General features: G+C 44.8%; 1 protein-coding gene across 1 annotated transcript; it reads right to left on the bottom strand.

Annotated features, from left to right (window-relative positions):
* Nucleotides 1–11,884: 11,884 nt before the first annotated feature.
* On the bottom strand, nt 11,885–13,329 carry LOC136825986 (zinc finger protein OZF-like). The gene is made up of 2 exons (XM_067082847.1): nt 12,352–13,329; nt 11,885–12,055 (listed from the first exon to the last, which is right to left on the bottom strand). The coding sequence occupies exons 1-2, from the start codon at nt 13,327–13,329 to the stop codon at nt 11,885–11,887; spliced, it is 1,149 nt and encodes a 382-aa protein (XP_066938948.1).
* Nucleotides 13,330–19,499: the final 6,170 nt, after the last annotated feature.

Below are 19,499 nucleotides of genomic sequence, written 5' to 3'. Positions count from 1 at the left end.
AGGAGCTCCTATTATGTGCTTATCTGCCTCGATCGCCCGGTCCAGCTTGTAATGGCATGTCCGCTCCCTGCCCGTGGGAAGAGAGCCAGGATGGGGAGAAAGAAGAGAGGCCAGTCACTCAACATTCATTCTCCCCATCACAGCCGTACAACATAGGCGAGATGCAACCTGTCCCGTTAGGGGAGCTGGATAAGCTACACAACTTGTTGAGCAGCCACCACAGGACCCAAGGAAAAAGTGTCCAAGGACTTGTATGCAACATCCCGGAGGTAGGAGGAGGTGAAGGTAGTCTGTTGGGACCACACACCCGCCTTCAGCACCTGTGGCACCGACATATTCTTCCGCAATGCGAGGGATGGACCAACCCATCGACTTTGTGAGCTCTTGGGTGAAAGGTACTGGTATCGTCATCATCAGCTGCCAAGTACCTCCTTGATCGTTTCACGAAGTCAGGAGGAAGATGTGTCCTTAGACACTTCTTCCTTGGGAGAGACAGTACTAGCGAAAACGTTGACGACATCCAGATTAAGAATGTCGAACCTTTCGGAAAGTACCATAGCTCCCAATAGGACAAAGTAACAAATGATCTGGATCATCGATACAAAGTCCAAGGAGGAGGGGAACAAGAAGGACTCGAACCCGACAGTCGATGCCAATGGATTCGGAGTCCACCTACGACATCCGAGAAGGAGTCGAGGTATGATCCCCATCCCTGTTCTTCCATCTTCTACGCCAGGGCCAGGATAAGATGAGAGATGGACCTAAGAGGGAATATCTCTATCCGACGACTCTCATAGGGCGAGTGCAGAGCACGGACAAGAACCCTAAACGAGAGTCGCATGCCACCCAGGAAACACTTCCCTGGGAAAGCATGACTGAAGAAGCTTCTCGTCCGTAGCTAACTCTCGACTGAGGAGACGAAGGCTACTTCAGATAGAAGACTAGGTCGCAAGGGCCTACGTTCTTCACAAATGAAAGGGAGAGAAGCAGCCCTCGGCGGAGAAGACGAGGAAGTCCAGACTTGACGAGCGACTCTGACCCAAGAAGAAGTTCCGACAACGACGCCACCAGTGAAGACGGATCCAGTCCCTGGGGCAGTGTTGCAGAGGACTTCAAGGGATATCCAGCTATATCCGTTGCCGCTGGCAGAAAGCCTGTGCTTGCAAGGAAAGCTGGAATGTCTCCCAGTCCTGAACACACAGGGATGTACTGCCTCAAGAACCGCTTCTTGTGTAGCTGCACAGGAGGATGGGTCAAGCGGAATTCTTCTCGATGCCTCGACAATCAGGTCGGATGAAGGCGAAGTCTTCAAGTATTTGTCTGTAATTGGGGTGAGCAATGTTTGTGAACCCCTAGCGAAACGGACAAATACGGAGGGAAAAAACGTCGATATCGAGTTTTTTTCACCAAAAAGACAGCATGCCTCAACAGAGCGGCCCCTGGTCTGGTATGAGGGAGCGAGAAAACACTACCGACTTGTGTGCAGGGAGGCAGCAGAAGGACGGTAGGGATTTCTCAGTCCAGCAAGCAGTCTCTGCATGAATCTTCGTGAAGAAAGAGTGAGCAGCATGTTCCGTCCCGATCACTCAAACCCAAGGCCAGGCTTGCCTACCAATACATCCCCACCAGGAATGCATCTGGTTAATTGAGCTGTCGAGTGTGCAATAGAACAACACTCGAGTACCTTCAAATGTCGAGATGAAACAGGGGAAAAACGATTGCCTCCTGTTTGTCGACAAATGCCACTACTGTGGTTTTGTTGTTCAACGAAACCAGTGAGTGCCGCAAAACCCATCCTGAATTCTCGGACGGCCAAAAGGCTGCCCTGAGCCCAGGACGGTGACGAGAAGGTACTAATCGTCTCGGTCACAAATTCAAGACAAGGTCTTACCAGTGTGCGCCTATTCCTCAATCTGTGAATCCGTGAGTAGACACAAGAAGCGAGGGGAATATGCAAGCATATTCGAAGGTTCCTACAATCAAGCATTAGCTTAACTCTTTTCTCATACATCGAAGAGGAAAGAACAGGAAAAGGAAGCAGACTTCCATTTTCCACCATGGGAAGCTTCTGCAAGATGACAGGGTACCGAGGCAATTAGCTCTAGCAGGGCTGGCATTTCCCCGAATCGGGAGCACGGGAGAGGTGGTGGGATGAAAGTTCGATGGAAAGAATTGCTGAGACCTAAGGGAAATAGATACTTCTCCTGAAGGAATCCATTCCCAGGTCTCAGCAATGTCGCTGCCAGTTCCAGAGACTCGATAAGTATCATTTCGTCCAGGCATCAGCAGTTGCAATCTTCTTCTGAAGCCTAGGACTTCTTAGCTAAGGAGTTGAGGAGGGCTGGCTTGAACTCAAGGTCGAGTTGAGATGACTAAGACCCAAAGTTCTTGGCCATTGTCCAAAGAACAAGTCAGTGCCCTGGTGGGAACCTTGATTACCAGGGTATCTGGCAAATCTCTGAAAGAGAAAGGCAGAACCAAGTAAAGGTTCGTTCCCAAGGGTCGAGCCAACTCGGGACTTACGAAACCGGAGATCCTAATTGGGACAAAATCCTTCTTCTTAGCACCAGAATTGCCCAAAAACTGCAGTCGGCAAGACCCTCCGAGGCAAGATGAATTCATATTCTGTCGAGGCAGGGGTGGAAGTTTGGTGTCTCGACCTGAATTAACTCCATCGAAGAAAAGAATTCATCAGGTCGAGAACGCTCTCGCAAGCCAGGACCGCGGCGGTCCCTGACACTCTCGGCCCCTCGGAAACTGCAAGGGTTGCAAGTGATGAAGGTTATTCGTTGGGGGAGAAATTGCGGTCCTGTCCCGGGGATCCTCACGCCATTTTAATCAGCGTGAAGTTCCCGAGAACACGGGGCGATCAGAATTTGAGAAGAGAACCCTCGCTGTTTCCAATGCGTGAAACTCCTGTACCTCTCCTTGGGGAAACCTTGACAGATCCCATGAAACTCTCCTCAGCTATCTGGTTATAATACTGAGAGAATCGGGGACTGATACCCAAAGCACGCCAGGCAGCCGAACTCGAAAAGAAAATTTCGTCGGAGCTCTCTCTGTCCGTCTCGCACCTCTCAGAACAACCGAGAGGAGAAGAGAACAGGTGAGGAGAAAAGAGTATCCCTACCTGTCCTGCCAAAATGATAAGCAGGAGAGGCGGACCATGGCGATAATCAACCGAAGGAGATTACTGCCACATCGGGAAAGAAGAGCACTTGTGCCGTGGCAAAGCGCTTTCCTGGGAAGAGCAAAAAATTTTTTTTTTCGAACATAGCCGGGAACCCGAACCGGAAAAAACCGAGTAGGGCCGAGCCGATCACACGAACGCGATCCAGCTGGTCGGTATGCGGCAGACTGGGAGGCAGGCGGGGCGAGCCGAGACGAGCCGAGCCAGTCTCGTAAGTGCGACTGGGGGCCCAGCCGAGCCAATTGCGCGAACACAATCATAACTGGGCAGGCCGGACTCGTCTGCTGTGAACAATTGCTAGTTTCCCGAACTCTAAACTCCTTCGAGGCCAAGGCCCCTCGAGAAGAAGGTTCAAAGGGGAATTCTGTGTCTGCTATCTTGCATGCTCGAACCCTAAAGTTCGAGACACAAGAACGAAGCCCGGCTGAGCAACCGAAGCAGCTGCCGGGCAGTATCGAGACACCTGGCGTCGCGGCACACCGACAACTGGGTGTCCCGGCAACCAGACACCTGGGTGTCTCGGCACTTTCTCTCGTCCTGTGCCTCTCGTAAGGAGAGCGCTGTGGCGGAATTCAAACCCACAAACAAACAACACACAACACTCACCCTGATCCTCGGTTGCTGGGAGATGGATTAAGGCCGCCGTAACAACCACAACCACAAACACAACAAGGAAATACAAAAAAAAGAAACAGAACACACACACAATAAAACAGCACACCAACAAGAAAACCAACAACTCCCGGAAAAGCATACGAAAAAACTGTCCAACACGAAAACCACTGACCCGCACTAGCTCTGACTAAAGACTCTCTCAAAACCGAAATCTACCTAACATATTCACAGACAGACAGCGCCGTAAATGACTCCAACAACCGAACCACTCACAACGACAATTACACTCTCTCTCTCTCTCTCTCTCTCTCTCTCTCTCTCTCTCTCTCTCTCTCACAAAACATTGGGAAATGCTAAATACAAACAAATTCATTCATCCCTATATAATTCTCCCCCCTTTTTAGCATTTCCCAACTAACACCTTTCACACTGCATTCAAATTGCCTTACACAACACCCACGGATGCTCACTAGCAGGTCCTCTAGATCGCGTTCGCGGGCACGCAATCATTCTCTCAGAATCACTTTCTCTTCCAGCAACATTCAGATTCATATTTTCTCCTCCATTCTCTCTCAGATTCACGCTATCTTCTTCACTACTACCACTCTCAATTTCATCCACAATCTCATCTATACCCTCTAACTCGTTCCCAAATACCTCCCCCAATTCTTCAACTAACCCATCCCATTCACTCATTGACCTTTCCAATTCTTGCAACGATTCATTCATGCTTTCAATCACTCGCATATTACTGCTACGCTCTCTTACTCTTACACTTTCACTCACCTCCAACCGTTCACTTACCCCTACACGTTCAGTCAACTCAGTTATATCAAACCCGCATATGCTATACGTCCTATTCATACCATCCCATTCATCCGTATTACACGCTTTATCACTCATTTTCACTTTGGCACTCACACCCCTATCACACAACTTACGATCATTCCATTCACTTACGTTCTTCCCTTTCTTACGTTTTCTACCATACTCTATCAAAACAAATTGCTGATCCTCCATACACAAGCTCTCACGCATACTTGGATCACCCACATTCGATTTCAACCATTTATACACCCCATTCTCTCTCACATATTCCGGTACATCCTTCCATCTACGCAATTGGTTATGATGCGCTCGTATTTCTCTCACACTACCATCTACACATACTTCCCTACAACATAACTAAGCCCGCTGGGACCAACTTCCAACACTTCATAATGGACCCTGAAACTTTTCACGCACTTTATTTACATTCAATCGCCCTTTCGATTACTTCTTTCAACACTTTCTCGCCCACCTTGTAACTTTCTCTAAACCTCTCATGCGCCTTCTTCCATACCTCCCTATCATTCTCAGATATACCCAATCTCGGTCTCACTATCTTTTCAAAATTTAATACATATTTACACAGAGACATACCAATACCCTTATGCACGGTGGCGTTGTATACCCACAACGCTCACCCAACATTTACATCCCAATCATTATCACATTCACTCATCATACGTAATATCTCCGTCAACGTTCTCACCGTTCGCTCCGCCAATCCATTCGCACTGGGCATATACGGCGTAGAGAGTACACATGCTCTATGCCCCAATCACGCAACATTTGCTCAAACTCCCATCCAACAAATTCAGGCCCATTGTCACTCAACATTGGTGCGGCTTGCACACACGCATTGGCAACATCACTTGACCCACCATTCTCGCTACAGTCTCACTCTTTTTGTTCGAATCGCTACTGCATATGCAAACTTACTCAAATGATCTACCATTACAACCATTCCCACATGTCCTCTAGCAGTCACAGGCAACGACACACAATCAATCACAACCATCTCAAATAACTCTTTCATCTGCAATCGCAACACAGGTGGATTCGCATGCACACTTTGATACTTACCCTTCTGACAGTCCGCAGTGTAATCGCTACATCCGCACAAATTTGATTCAATCCAGGCACATACAATCTCTCTCTCATACATTCCCATAATTTATTTTTCCCCAGATGCCCAAACCTATCATGCACTAATAAACACATACCCACGGCTCGTCTCCAAAAACACTGGCACATACACTTCCCCATCCCATATTCCTTCCTGATGCAAAAAAATAAACTATACCTTTACATACAACAAATCTCTTAGCACTTCGCTTATACACTTCTAACTCATACGGCCAACTTCCTACTCTTACACCCCCTAACACACACTCTCTTAACATACTTATTCTCATGCACTGATTTTGCATCTGCTTAATTTCTTCTTCACTCAACAAATCATTTTCACTCCTTGCAATATCTACCATACCTACAAAACTAGTTTTAGACACATCCCCTCCTTTAACCTTCGTTATTTCCCTGCCGCCCTTTCCTAAAATTCCCCTCACGACATCCACACTTATATCATGCATTCTCAAAAACTCACATCCCAATAAAATATCATATTTATCATTCGTACTCTCAATCACACAAAAATCACTTTCTTCCATCATTACACCCCAATTTCTAACCGTTCACACACTCTTCCAACCACTGCTATCCCTAAATTTCCAATCCCTCTTACTTCCCCTGACAATTCCTAATTTCACGTATTCCTCAATTTCTCACATCCATTCTTAAATATGACATTCGTACTACACCGGTATCTACTAACACAATCAATCTTACTCCCTTACAACACACTTGCACACTCATGCACTCGTCAGTCTTTCCAGCAAAGCCTCCCTCATGCAACAACCCCTCACGTACATGCATCACACGCACCGCTTGCATCCTGGAGGATCCACCCATTTGAACCCCCTTCACACTCAGTTTCCCGAATTCGCTGTCACAGTCACCCTCTTTCGTCTACATACACTTGATACATGCCCTTCCATTCCACATTCGACACACTTCACTCTCGGTTCTGAACACATTCTCGCATAATGCCCAATCTTACCACAGTTGCCACATATTACATTCACTCGGGTACCCCTACAACCATTAGCAATATGACCCACCTGTCCGCACCTGTAGCATTTAATCCCCCTATCTTTCGGACACTCACTTACCAAATGTCCCGATTGCCCACACCAGAAACACGCTCCTAAAACCCACCTACACTCATTCTTTGTATGTCCTTCCTTTCCACATCTAAAACACTTCGCTCGACTTCCACTCACCGACCTTCCACTTTGTACACTACTATCCCTAACCCGTCCAACCCGTTGTTCCATTACAACCCCACCATTCATCCTCACTGGCACCTCCACATTACTTGCTCTTACACTCCTATCTATTACACTATCGGCCATTCTCATTGGGCCCCTCAACACTGCATCCCTAAAGCTTCCAAACTCTGGCACTCTCTCATCTACCCCAGTCCTTACACTTACATTTCTGCTCTCTTTTATAACCCTGTCAAGCTCATAATCTTCTACAATTTCCAAAATTTCTCCCCAAGTCAACCTTTCACTCGTCCATCTTTTCTTCTCCTTCCGCTTCAAGTTCACAAATTCTCTAACTCCATCTGGCACTGTCCCTAACAACTTCCGTACTAACTCCTTACATTCATCTATCCCATCATCCCCAAACTTCTTCCTTGCCAACATCTCCAGCCTACAAGCATACAGTGACAAGGTTTCCTCAGCTTTCATTCTCGCCTCATCAAATTCATTCTTTCTCTTATACTTAACACTCGCTTTCATACGCCTCGCTTGCTCAACTAGTCTAGCTTTCACCTTGTCATACTCAACATCTCCCACACTCATAATAACCCTATACATATCAAGCAAAAACCCAGTCAAATATTCTCCTAATTCTCGTGCCCACACTCTTTTACTCTCCCCATACTTATCCTGACAAAACCTTTCATACTCCCTAAAGAAATCATGCACATCCCTCCTTCCATACTCATCATACCTTTCACACCGGGGTACCTCCTTCACATACATAGCCTTTCTCACTTTCGCTACTTTCACTCTGTCCTTTCATACCCTCTTCCGAATACAAAGAGTCCACTTCCGCACTTACATTCATCTTACTCATTACACTCTTCTTCTTCCTCTTTTTATCCACTTTTATCCATTCACCTCCATCCACCTCACTATCACTAGTATCTTCACCCTCTCCCTTCTTTCCTGCCTTTCCCACTTCCTTACCCTTCTTAACCCTTCTTACCAGTTTCCTTTCCTTTTCCCTTCTTCCCTTTTTCTTCCCCTGACTTATCCTTACTTTCCCTCTGTTCCTTACCCTGCCTCTCATTCTCTCGTTTCTTACTTCCTATTCCCACATCACTTTCATCACTCACGCTTCCATTCACTTCTTCCTCCTTTTCTTTCTCTCTTGCCCCTTCACGCGTTCCAGAGGACCTGCCTCCAACAGCCCATTCTCCAAAAACACCCTTGAACATACCTTTCACCATTTCTTCCACACTTTTCATCATTCCCTCCAACTTTTTATCCACCCTCTCTTCCATTCTCTCTTCTGACTCTTTCATCTCCCCTTTCATTTCTCTTTTCGCTCCTTTTACCAATGATCCCATCTCTTCCAACTGAAGCCTCAAGTTCTCATTCTCACTCTTTAACCATGCATTCTCCTCTCTTGCCAGCCACAACTCCTCTCTCAACCTCACCAGTTCCTCTTCCATCCTTTCCTCCAGTCACACTACCAGCCACCAATCTTAATTGCAGCTGCAACATCAGCTGCCCCACGTTGGGCGCCAAATATTATGTGGCGGAATTCAAACCCACAAACAAACAACACACAACACTCACCCTGATCCTCGGTTGCTGGGAGATGGATTAAGGCCGCCATAACAACCACAACCGCAAACAACCACAAACACAACAAGGAAATACAAAAAAAAGAAACAGAACACACACACAATAAAACAGCACACCAACAAGAAAACCAACAACTCCCGGAAAAGCATACGAAAAAACTGTCCAACCCGAAAACCACTGACCCGCACTAGCTCTGACTAAAGACTCTCTCAAAACCGAAATCTACCTAACATATTCACAGACAGACAGCGCCGTAAACGACTCAAACAACCGAACCACTCACAACGACAATTACACTCTCTCTCTCTCTCTCTCTCTCACAAAACGTTAGGAAATGCTAAATACAAACAAATTCATTCATCCCTCTATAGCGCTCGTGATTCATAGAATTCGAGCTACCCACGAGACTTCCGAAAATCGGGAGCGGCTGCTTTGTTTCCTAATAGATCGAAAGAGCCAAGCACAGAACCAGTCTTAGACGCAGACTTCCAAGACTGGCAACGAGGAGTGGCCTCGAGGAGGGTCGCACTCTCGCGCCCCGAAAAACACAAGATCCCACAGGAGAATGCGAATCGGTCAACGAGAGAAACTTGTCTCCCGGAAGAGAGTCAGTCCCTTAGAAGTCCCGCAGGACTCCCAAAGAGAATCTCTTCCCTGCTTCTTCTGGTGTTCGAACCGACAGGATCGAGACACCAGGCTGCAAACCCGACCAAGCACTGGCAAACACTCAGGGAGCGCTTGCGGTGCTGGCAGAAAAAGGAACCAAGACACCTGGGTGCCTCGGCCCTTTCTCTCGCACTGCTCCCGAACTGGGCCCAGGAAAATTTCTCCAGACCAGATCGGGATACTCGATTTTCCATAGAATCTTGAGCACTTGAAGCGGCTCGTGAACGAGCGCCTGAAGCAGCCCCTATCTTAGAGGCAGAACCTCTAAGACTCGGGAACGGGATCGCAAACTGAGGTCTGCACGCCCGCGGCTTCCGAAACACAAAACCCACGGCTATGCCAATCGGTTTTCTAACCCGAAGGTCGGGAAGAGCCAACGAGAGACCCAGTGCCTCCTCGGAAGGAGGCAGTCCCTAGATGTCCAAGAGCATCAAAGGGAAGATGCAGCATTCCTTTCCTTCGGCCAATGGAGGTCTGTCCGATTCTCGGGACCCCTTAGACCTCGGGAGAGGAAGGGAAGACGAGCAGAAGACGAAATCGAAGATAAGATGAAGAAGACGGCGGCTACTTCCACAGGACAGCTTCCTTCACCTCCACTCCGACATCTTCTACAAGATGGTGGACATTTAAACATCGTAACCTCCAGGGTAGTCCGGCAGGAACACAACGGACGCAGCCAGGACACCACCACCAGAAGCATGATCAGGACAGTCGATGCAGGAGCTACGGCAGCAATTCGGAAGGCAGGAGCTACTGCAACGGCCAGGAACATCACCTCAACAGGACCACTTCCACATCTTCACACCGACATCTTCTACAGGATGGCGGACATCGTGAACCTCTGGGGCAGCTGGCAGGAACACACAGAAGCGGCCCGGGCACGACCGCCAGAAGCGGCAGGAATGATCAGGACAGCCGATGCAGGAGCTACAGCAAAGGTTCGGAGAGCAGGAGCTATGCAACGGCCAGGAACGTCACTTCCACGAGGCGACTTCCTTCCCTTTCACACCAACATCTTCTACAGGATGGCAGACATCGTAACCTCCAGGGCAGCTGGCAGGAACACAACGAAAGCGGCCCGGGCACGATCACTAGGAGAAGAAGCGGGCGCGATCAGGACATTCGATGCAGGAGCTACGTTAGCGGTTCGGAAGGAAGGAGCTACTGCAACGGACAGAATGTCATTTGAAAGTCACCAGCAGCGACAGGAGCGATCAGGGCGGCTGCAGCAGGAGACCAGGAGAGCAGCCCAGAGACTGTCGTTGAGTTGACAAGAGCATAACACAGGGAACAGCAGGAGCAGATGGACCACAGATACGTAGGAAGCATTGCAACAGCATACATGAAAACCAGCAATGACAGCGATCGATCTACATCGGCGGGAACAGAGTCAGAGCGATCCCGACGTGGAAATATGTCATCTAATCAGGTATCGTGGTCGATCCCGAAGCAACAATGAATGAATGTCAGGACTGCTTCATGCAAGATATTCTTGATATATCCAGCCAACTACTGCTGTGTCTCGCGATGCTCACTGTCAACCTGAAAGAAAAACAAAGATGATTAGTAGAGGAGGCTCCTCCCGCTACAAGGAACAGCCCTATGCAGCGTTAGGAGGTACTCTTAGACGAGGTCGCTCGATTCCCCGGTCTTCGCCCGAAGAGCGGGCGAAGAGGGCTAAGGAGAGAGAAGGAAGAACCTACGGGAAGAGGAAAAAGGACGGAGGGGAGGCCACCAAGGGCGCCGTGGAAGCGGAACTTATCGACGACACCCGTAACCTTCCACTCGGCCCGCAAATCTCTAAGCGCAGGCAGCGAGTAACACTCAGCATAAGTAGGAAGAAATTAGTGGTGCCCCTTACACACGGAGGGCGGAAGCCCAAGAAGGGAACTATATCTCCAAAAGTACAGGGGCGCCTTCAGTATTTACGTAAAGGGTCGCTGGAGAGAAGCATTACCACTTGGTTACGCTACTCCAGTTATGCCCTTGTCCATCAAACCCAAGACACAGGCAGGGAACGACGGCTTATGAAAGGTTATCACAAATCGTGGGTTTGTATTACCAAATATCAAACACACGCATATATAAACAAAAATACAGAAAGATCCCACCGAAGATAATAAGAGCTTAACGACAGTCAGGCAGAGAGAATGAAAAACACGTCAGCAACGGCTGACGGCCGAAAAGCAAACTGGAATGTTTACATCCAGGCAGGCGGGTATCCCCGCCTACCTGGAGGTAGTTACTGCCTAACCACCTTGTTCAAAAGTTAACGGCCGTTTCCAGCCTACGCCTGAAAGTAATCCCTAATGTAAAGGACTGAGGGTTTGTATATTGTGTTGGAACAACATAAAATTAATTAGATTACTGCATTACTGCAATAGGAAAAGATACAATTGGGTTGTCTCTGATAATGAAGGTCCATTTTGCTCCTCTTCTAAATAAATATCTTTATCTTTACATCCAATTTTGGCCGATCTTACAAACGAGAAGAAATGATCAACATAATGCACACCAACACTTGCAGTCAAAGAACGAGTTGAGAAACTTCTGTTTTCGTCAAGTGCATCAATAACTCGGCCTAGGGTATCAACAGACTGACACACACTTGCAGTAGCAACATCACTCCTGAAGGATTTTTCCTTTAAATTATCACATCCAATGAATGCTTCTCTCTGACGCTGCTTGCTTGTGAATTTTTCTCAGCTTGACCAGGTAACACATCCTCTTTGGTGCTCATTCCTTGTGAACTGTTTGCAATGTGACCAAGTGATACCTTCTCTTTGATGATGCATTCTTGCGAACCTTCCTCGACCTGACAACAGTAACTTCCTCGAAAGGCATTATGCAGCTCATCCAAATGTCGAATGAGGTAATTTCTTTCAGTAAAACTTTCACCACAAATTTCACAGTAAAGAAATAATGCCTTTTCCTTTGTTTGCAGGGTCACTACTCCCTCTTCAGGAACAAAGGTGTATTTCAGTTCAGGCACAAAAGGCCACTCCCCTGGATGGTATGCGATATGTTTTTTAAGACGCTCCTTTGAGTGAACCCTTTTCCACACAACTCGCATCTATATGGACGTTCACCTGTGTGTTGCCACATATGTACCTTGAGGTTGCGCTTTTCACAGAAGCCTTTCCCACAAATTTCACAAGTAAATGGTTTTTCACCAGTGTGCTTCGTCATATGTATCTTCAGGTTCTCTTTCACAGTGAATTTTTGGCCACACAGTTCACATGAAAATGGGCGCTCACCTGTATGCAGTCTCAGATGTGTTGTGCAATGGACTTTATCAATAAAGGACTTGCCACAAAACTCACAGACATAGGGGCGTTCCCTAGTATGGCTTCGCATGTGTTTGTTCAGATGCTCTTTTTGAGAAAACGCTTTTTTGCAAATTTCACACGAAAACGGTCGCTCTCCTGTGTGTCGTCTCATATGGACTTTCAGGTTTTCTCTCTCACCAAAGCTCTTCCCGCATGTTTCACAAGTGAAAGGTCGATCCCCGGTATGTTGTCTCATATGCTTTTTGAGTAATGACTTTTGAGTGAAGCCTTTTTCACACAGCTTGCAAGAAAAGGGCCTCTCGCCTGTATGTTTGTTCATGTGGTTTTTCAAATACTCTCTTTCAGTGAAGCTCTTATCACACTGTTCGCAAGAATATGGACGCTCACCTGTGTGATGTCTCCTATGTCTTTTCAGTTTTGCACTGTCAATGAAACCTTTACCACAAATTTCACAGGTAAAAGGCCGTTCTCCAGTATGCTGCCTGATGTGTTTCTTGAGGACGCCTTTACGAGCAAAATCCTTACCACAGACATCACAGGAAAATGGCCGCTCACGTGTGTGCTTTCTAATGTGTTCCTTTAAATTTCCCTTTTCAGTGAATTTTGAGCCACAAGTGTCACAAGAGAAGGGCTTTTCTCCAACTAGCCCTTTTCTCTCGCGGTTGAAGGACTCTCCAATGCTGGCACTGGAAACATCATAAGCTAAAGACTTCTGATTCATAAGCTGTTTACAAACACCAGTAATGTTTTCATTAGAAAGCACACCACTCTGAACATGAAAAAAATATTCTTTTTCCATGATGTTTATTGACCATAACAGTTATCAAACATTAGAGCACCAAAAGCATTTCTTGTCGTGTCACCTTTTGCCAATGAATTATATTAGAAGCGTCCAATTCATGTGTACTTTGCCAAGAACTGAAAAGGAAAGAAGAGAAGATTCAGTAAGCAAACAACAGAAACTCATACAATTTTATTTTGACCTTCAAACTTGTTCTATATATAATTAATTTCATCATTTCCATCTCATTATGGCATTTGAAAACAGATTACAATTGGATTTTTTTATAGTAAATGTTCATGTTGCTATTAATACCTCTTTACAAAATCTCATACTCTAGTCATCAAATTGTGTACCACTGATGTACATTTACAGTCTGTGAGCACAATTCTTGCTATTACACTGCATTCGGTAAATAATCAATTAGAATATGTCATATAGTGCATAAACCTACAGTACAACACTGTAGACAACTAGTTAGGGTTACAAACTTCCTCGCCGGTAAGAATACAATAAATACGAAGTAAAATGATCCAAGCTTCACACATACAAGTCTGTTACTTTACCAAAGCCTTGATGCCTGCTTAGGCAGACAACCCATGCACACCAAAGCATTGGTTAAAATTGTGATTATGCTAAGACCAATCATGCTTATGTATACCAATTAGAGGGTTTGGATTTATATATACTAGACATGCATTTTTTTTTATTTTTTAATGAAATCATACTGTTAGGAACAATCGTTTGTCGATTGTTCCCTTGGTGGATTGTTGCCTCCTTTATTCGTGTTTTTTTCGTGCTGGTGAGTTGACGTCTGTCGTGGAGTGCTTGACAGCGTCAGTCAGGTTCGTAGCAGCAACGAGCCAGGTTCTGGAGGGCAGAACGACCGATGGTCCAGGGCAGCAGCGAGTCAGCTGGAGTAGCAGCAGCAGGTATCCGTACCTGTGAGTCAGGTCCTGGCAGCAGAGCAGTGAGAGTATTTGAGGACGAGATGGTTGCCGTGTCGGCTCTGTCATGGTCGTCGTAGATGGAGGAGGGCGTCAGCACGTTCTTGGAGGACGCAGGTGGTTGCCGTGTCGGCTCTGTCGCGTGGTCGTCGGTACTGGAGGAGGACGTCAGCACTGTGCTTGAGGACGAGATGGTTGTCGTTTCGACTCTGTCGGAGTTGTCCTGCAGTGTTCCTGTCAAGCAGCTTGGGGCTGTTTCGACGGCACTATCGAGTTTGTCTGGTGATGTAACTTCATCATCGTGTATCTTGAAATGATTTTGAGTAACCTTGTTATCGCATTTATTTTTCATTGGAGGTAACATGTTTATTGAGTCAAAGAGCTCATTTTTGTGTGTTTAATGTTATTGAGTATTTCAGTACGTGTTTTGCGGGAGTAATGGGTGTTTAACACGATGTTTCTGTTGCTGTTATTTATGCTCTCTGTTTTGAAGTTATTTACTGACTGAAAGATATTTTATATAAATTTTGGGTTTATTATTTTGCTCTAATGATGTTTCAGACATATTTTACTAATTCTGTCTGCTTGTCTGTTTATAATGTTTGTTGAGCTGCTCATTTTTATGATTGTCATTTTTTTTATATGTTCACTGCCTTTTTTGACCTTTTTTTTGGCTTTGATTGTTGCTGCCGCTGTATTCCTTAGTAATGTTCATTTCATTGTTTATTTTAAATTAAATTGAACCTTGACTGGACTGCAACTGTTATGTAAATAACTTAACTTTGTAAATAAATTAATTTTAAGGTAACTTTTTCGTTTTTGTTCTGCTCCTCCTCCTTTGTTTGTCACCTCTCGTCAGTCATTACAGCCCAATTGCTTGTTTATTTTAAAGAACCTGTCGATCTCGAGAGGCGAGATCATAATAATACAATACAAACCAAATGTTATTTTAGCCAAACAGTTATCTCACATAAGTGCACTCTCATTTAAAACAAGCCATTTAATGTAACCCACTGCTATTTTTCTTTGTTTTTTTATTTATATCATACAGCACCCTAAACAGCGCCCGTATGGCCTACTCGCTGCAAATAAAAGATAATGGTAGGAGTCAAGATTCTGAGGCAACTATTAATTACCTACTTAATATCAATCCGTGTAACACGATTTATATTGATATGCATGGAAAAGGAAAAATATCGTGAGGAATCAGTTTGGGTGAGGAAGATATTGTTGTAATCATTGTGTTTTAATGTTCTAGATATACAAATAAAACGTCTGACACTATACATAATTTATTTACAACTTGTTTTCATCGTCAATCTCGAGGAAGAGGTCGGGATTGTCTAACAACAGCTCATGCCCACGTTTCTGGGGTGGCCAAGTAACTATTGCCCACTATAGAAATAATTACGTATTCACGCTATTGTAAATCTTGCTGCTTGGATGCTATAAGCTTGTATACAAAGTGGCAAGCTGTAGCTAAATGCAGTCTTGCAACCACGGGGACAATTCCATATCCTGATAGGCATTATCGAATTTTTGAAGCCTAGACTGTAAGCATATCCATTCACCGCTTACGTAACGAATTGTTTTAGGATCCTTGTCTGTGATTTTCTCGGTTCCGGCATCGGCGACTTCATTTTGCTCTATAAATATCAAAACTATCGAACTTTGGTACTAAATAACGCTTGCAAAAATTAGGTAGGGTTACAAAATATACATATAACTTTCACCTTTATCCGGTGCTTTGGTAAAAAGTTGTTGCCGAAAAACCGTGTTTCATCGGATCTGAACCCCTTAGTTCTACTGCCTGGGTGTTTATATTTTGAATGGCTTGATGAATTTGCTTTCGTAATGTTTACTGTTTTGGTTTTATATGTAGATTTTCCTGACTTTGTTTAAAAAATGCCTGTGTATTTGGTCATTTGTAATGTCTGTTGAGCTGCTCATCATATAATGCTTTTGGTCATTTATGATATGTTCATTTATGTACGCTCTTAATTTATTTTTGACTTTGATCATTCTGTAGAGATGTACAGTAAGTTTTGCTGCTATTCCATTTGTTTGGTTTCAATCTCTGTAAATGTTTGACTCATTTTTGTAGTATGAATTTTTTTTTAACCTGACTCAGTGTACATGTATATACTTTATTGTAAATAAATTAATTTTAAGAATAAATTTTCGTTTTGTTCTGCTCCTCCTCCTTTGTTTGTCACCTCTGTCCCAGTCATTACAGCCAATTGCTTGTTTATTTTTGAAAGAACCTGTTGATCTCGAAAAGCGAGATTACTCTTCATATAACTAGCTCTATTGGAAAAATTAACGCACACAGAGGCACAAACCAGTGTATACAATATATATATTTATATAGATACATATACATAAATATATGTATATCTATAATAATAATTTCCAAGTTGATCTTGTCCTCCCCAGGGTGAAATTTTCTAAGCTTTGTACTTACGAAAATGGCATTTTTTAAAGAAAGAGAAATATAAATTTAGCGAAAATCCCATCATCATCGTATCCTTTCCCTCGTGGTCGGGAGGAGATATCTATCCTATCTCGTTATCTATCTATCCTATCCTATCTATCTATCTATGGCAGGGGTGTCAAACTCATTTTGGTTCAGGGGCCACATACAGTCCATCTGATCTCTAGTGGGCCGGACCAGTAAAATAATTGCAAAATAACCTGTCATCTCCAAATATATAGCTTTTTTTTCAGTAGGCTACTATGCTTTATCACTCGGCCTACAATGGATCTATATTAGCTTATTGCACATATATTCTGAAAACTAATGGAAATAAAATATTATTTTCAATTTCATTAACAATTTTTGTGGATATCTTTTACATCTGACCATCACAAGTTAACTCACCACACTAATCTCAAGAGGAGCTATGAAAGTTAGCATCCTGCCTTAAAAATGTAAATGTGCACATTTATGAAATAAAATACAATTATGACATAAAAGTTATAGCAGAGCAAGAACAATGAGATTAGACTACATCAGATCAAACGGTTTTGTAGCTAGGCCTACTGAAGGTGAGAATGAAACCAGAGTAATCTTGTTTTCAAAGAACTGTATTTTTCATACTCAAACATTGGAGGGGACAAGGTCTAGAGAATTCCGTAGATCTTGGGAGGGGACAAGGTCTAGATAATTCCCAGATCTTTGGAGGGGGCAAGGTCTAGAGAATTCTCTAAAACTTGGGAGGGAGGGAGCAATAATGTTAGATTCTTGGGAGGGCAATTTCTAGATAATTCCCTAGATCTCGGGAGGGCACAGGTTTAGAGAATTCCCTAGATCTTGGGAGGATATAAGGTCTAGAGAATTAACACTAGATCTTGGGAGGGCTAAGGTCAGTTGATGTTCTCTAGATCTTGGGAGGGGCACAATCGAGAATTCTCTAGATCTTGGGAGGGGGCAAGGTCTAGTTAATTCCCTAGATCTTGGTAGGGGCAAGGTCTAGATGATTCCCTATATCTTTGAAGGGAGGAAGGTCTAGTTAATTCCCTAGATTTTGGAGAGGGCAAGGTCTAGTTAATTCCCTAGATCTTGGGAGGGGACAAGGTCTAGATAATTCCCCAGATCTTTGGAGGGGGCAAGGTCTGGCGAATTCTCTAAAACTTGGGAGGGGGTGAGGTCTAGATAATTCCCTAGATCTTGGGAGGGGGCAATGTCTAGATAATTCCCTAGATCTCGGGAGGGGACAAGGTCTAGATTAATTCCCTAGATCTTTGGAGGGGATAAGGTCTAGAGAATTCCTAGATCTTGTGAGGGACCAAACTCTAGACAGTTATCTAGATCTTGGGCAGGGGGCAATACTGAAGAATTCACTAGATCTTGGGAGGGGGGAGGTCTAGAGAATTTAGTAGGATCTTGGGAAGGGAAGGTCTGGGAAATTCACTAGATCTTCTGAGAGAGCAAGGTCTAGAGAATTTTTAGATCTTGGGTGGGGACAATGTCTGGATAATTCCCTAGATCTTGGGAGGGACAAGGTCTAGATAATTTCCTAGATCTTGTGAGGGGGCAATGTCTAGATAATTGTCTAAATTTTGGGTCGGGACAAGGTCTAGATAATTCCCTAGATCTAGAGAGGGGGCAAGGTCTAGAGAATTCCTAGATCTTGGGAGGGGTAAGGTCAAGAATAACAAAAAGATCTTGGGAGGGCAAGGTCTTGTTATTTCCCTTGATCTTGCGAGGGAAGATAATTCCTTAAATCTTAAGTTGAATAAAAGGTCTTTGTCTAGATAATTCCACAGATATTGGGTGGGGGAAGGTCTAGAGAATTCCTTAGATCTTGGAGGGGCAATGTCTAGATAATTCCCTAGTTCTTGGGAGATGACAACGGTCTAGATAATTCTCTAGAATTTGGAGAGGCAAGGTCTAGAGAATTCTCTAGATCTTGGGAGTAAAAGCAAGACTCTAGAGAATTCTAGATCTTGGGAGGGGCAAGGTCCAGATAATTCCTGGATCTTGGAAGGGGGCAAAGGTCTAGATAATTCCTTAGTTTTTGGGAGAGGGCAAGGTCTAGAGAATTCTCTAGACCTTGGCTGCCGGCAAGGTGAGATAATTCCGTAGATCTTGGGAGGGGGCAAGGTCTAGTTAATTCCCTAGGTCTTGGGAGGGGTAAGTTTTATATCATTCCTTAGATCTTGGGAGGGGACATGTGTATAATTCCCTAGACCTTGGGAGGGGCCAAGGTCTAGATAAATCCTTAGATCTTGGGAGGGGGCAAGGGATAGAGAATTCTCTAGATCTTGGGAGGGGCCAAGGTGAGATAATTCCCTAGATCTTGGGAGGGGGCAAGGTGTAGAGAATTCCCTAGATCTCGGAAGGGCGAAGGTCTAGAGAATTCTCTAGATCTTGGGGGGCAAGATCTAGAGATTTCTCTTAGACCTTGGAATGGGGGGAAGGTCACTGAGATAATTCCCTAGATCTTGGAATTGAAATGATCTAGATAATTCCCTAGATCTTGGTAAGTGCAACAATCAGATATTTCCCTAGATCTTGGGAGGGCCAAGGTCTAGAGAATTCACTAGACCTTGGGTTGGGGCAAGGCGTAGAGAAATCCTTAGATCTTTGGAGGGAAAGGTCTAGAGAATTCTCTAGATCTTGGGAGGAGGCAAGGTCTAGATAATTCCATAGATCTTGGGAGGGGGAAGGTCTAGAGAATTCCCTAGAACTTGGGTAGGGGCAAGGCCTAGAGAAATTGCTAGATCTTTGGAGGGAAA

The sequence above is a fragment of the Macrobrachium rosenbergii genome, chromosome 40 (genome assembly GCF_040412425.1).
Source record: "Macrobrachium rosenbergii isolate ZJJX-2024 chromosome 40, ASM4041242v1, whole genome shotgun sequence".
In the NCBI taxonomy this organism is placed as follows: Eukaryota; Metazoa; Arthropoda; class Malacostraca; order Decapoda; family Palaemonidae; genus Macrobrachium; species Macrobrachium rosenbergii.
Note: the sequence above shows the minus strand (reverse complement) of the source record. Positions and strands in the feature narration are given on the sequence as shown.

Bases quoted from the DNA above. Each gene is read 5' to 3' on its own strand.
- LOC136825986 (XM_067082847.1), bottom strand. From the start codon at position 13,329: ATGGAAAAAGAATATTTTTTTCATGTTCAGAGTGGTGTGCTTTCTAAT. The intron at 12,056-12,351 runs GTACATATGTGG...TACTGTTGTCAG, and splicing joins GTGAAAAGCGCAACCTCAAG to GTCGAGGAAGGTTCGCAAGA.